General features: G+C 38.3%; 1 protein-coding gene across 1 annotated transcript in view; it reads right to left on the minus strand.

Moving 5' to 3' along the window:
* LOC106867521 (fumarylacetoacetase-like) overlaps positions 1-1,999 on the minus strand; it is a 17,873-nt gene extending 15,874 nt beyond the window's left edge. The window contains 1 exon segment of the mRNA XM_052977593.1: positions 1,823-1,999. Within this exon segment, the coding sequence (XP_052833553.1) occupies positions 1,823-1,969 (147 nt within the window). The 5' untranslated portion in view covers positions 1,970-1,999.
* Positions 2,000-2,488: the final 489 nt, after the last annotated feature.

The following is a 2,488-nucleotide window of genomic DNA, read 5'->3' on the forward strand; positions in this document are numbered from 1 at the left end:
GAATCTTCGTTTATTTATTTATTTTTTTTACGTGGAAAAAATGGGAAAAACGAATAATAATAATAATGAAATTTCAAATGCTAATTATTTTAGCATAATCTCCATTGTCGAAAAAGTTGAATCCCATGAAAAAGAAAGAAAGAAAAGATTTTTTTTTAAATCGCAAATGGTTGGGGTGAAGGCAGAATTCTCGACATATAACCCCTGATTTCGTTTTTTATTTTTTGGAATTTTTAAAAAGTTTTTGTGAATTTGTATTCTAAATATGGTAAAGTTTTTTACTATTTCGAAATTAAAATTTTTTTTTTAATATTTCGAATTTAAAAAAAAAACAAACTTTTAAATGCAGACAGTTCGAAGTTTTGGCTTAAATCCCAGCAATGGACCATTATGGGAAGAAAGATATTAAAAAAAAACATCTTTACGTCAGACTGACAAACAACGAGGTGGGCATGAGATGTGCTAAAAATAACAGCTAAATGCTCCTTAAATCACACACAAAGAATTTTTTATGTTTCCGTTTTTGCATGGTCGTATGATTTCGCGTATGCAAACATTTTCTGAAAATTCCAAAAAAATAACAAAGTTATAAGGGGTTAATTATAGCATGCTTAAACCAGAATTCCGCCTGGCTGCATATTCCATACCGCCACTTATTAACTTGTTACCATTTGAAAATATGCTTGAGACATATTGGAACCCGTAGGAAACCCATTTACTGTATTTTATCACCGAGAAAGTTTCTCGCTGTAGACAAATAGATGTAAACACACCCACGTTGTGCGACCACACAATTTCTGTCTACCAAAGATGCCACGCAGCAGGATTGAACCCCAAACTACGTGAGATTGTTAACCATAGAGCCCTAATGCTAAATGTTGCAAATATATAAATCTGGAAAGGTAAAAAAAAGGTCCTATTTAAATAAAGAGGTCCCGACGCAGCTACGTAACCTTAACCAACAATAAAACTAATCCTAACCAACAATAAAACTAATCCTAACCAACAATAAAACTAACCCTAACCCTCTAACGAGTGCGCACTGTAAAAACGTATCGTTACGAAGATGCATCGGGGCCTCTGTATTTAAGTGGGGCCGGCAAAAAAAAAAACAGGAACGAAAAATACTGAAGTTAATGGAAATTGTTAATAGCAAAGTCGGCGGGAAAAAAAGAGAAGATCCGAAACTCCTCCATAATTCTTTTCTTCGGAACTTTTATCTGGCGTGACAGTGTGGTAAGAAGTGTGTTTCCAAACCACATGATTCCGGGTTCAGTTCCACTGCGTGGTACCTCAGACAACAGTCTTCTATTATAGCTCGTGTCGACAACGCACGCACACACACACACACACACAAACTTATACGTACGAGTGTAGGTCTTTGTTCCCCCCCCCCCACCTCAGTGCTTGACAACCGGTGTTGGTTTATTTATACCCCTGAAACTTAGCGGTTCGGCAAAATAGACCGGTAGAATAAGTATCAGGTTTAACAAAAAATGGACTGGAGGTGATTCGCGCTCGACTAAAAACTCTTCGAGGCGGCGCCCCAGTATGGCCGCAGTCTAATGACCGAAGTAAGTAAAATATGAAAATAACCATAATCTACACACTCGAAAAAATATAGATGCAAAATGTCATTAAAAGACACGCATTACCCAGAAAGTTATAGAGGAAACAATTACTGTGAGATGGGGCACTAAAGTGTAGTTATGCTCTAATATCCAACGCTATTATAATTACGATGATAGACCTTGATATTTTTATCTAATTGACCCCAAAAGGATGAAAGGCCGAACAAGAAAGCAAAACAAGACAAACTTACATTTTCTTCTGTTGAGAAAACGCCATAAGGTAGATTTTGGATCGGGAAATGGCTTTCGGCATCGACGGGAATAAAAGACATTTTGGGGAAAGGTTTAAATGTAGAGACAAACCGGTGGGAGAGGAAATTCGAAATGGCTTTTCTCATAGACTGAGAGGAGGAGGAGAGAGAGAGATGGGGGAAGTGATAAAGGAGAAAGTGATAGAGAGAGAGAGATAGACGGATAAAGGGATAGAGAGAGAGATAAGCAGAGAGAGAGAGAGACAGACAGTGGGAGAGATATAGAGATAGGAAGACAGATAGATAAAGAGATAGACAGAGAGAGAGAGGGGGGGAGGGGAGAGATAAATAGACAAAGATATGCAGTGAGGGACAAACAGAGAGAGATATAGATAGAGAGACAGATAAAGAAACAGACAGACAGAAATAAAGAGAGAGGGGGTGGTGATAAGAATTTGAAGATACCCGTTTCAATGAGGGGAGGGGGATCGAGTGGAAGGAGGGACCGAAGTTGGATTTGGGCGAAAGCAAAACTTTCGCTAAAGTTCCGCTCGCGCACAATCTGTGTGTGTGTGTGTGTAACATGTTTGAGCGATTGTGTGCAAAAATCTTGTAGGGGCATACCTACACAAATATGCTCCGCCGATTTTGCTTCCTCATAACTTC

This window comes from Octopus bimaculoides, chromosome 28 (genome assembly GCF_001194135.2).
Source record: "Octopus bimaculoides isolate UCB-OBI-ISO-001 chromosome 28, ASM119413v2, whole genome shotgun sequence".
Taxonomy (NCBI): Eukaryota; Metazoa; Mollusca; class Cephalopoda; order Octopoda; family Octopodidae; genus Octopus; species Octopus bimaculoides.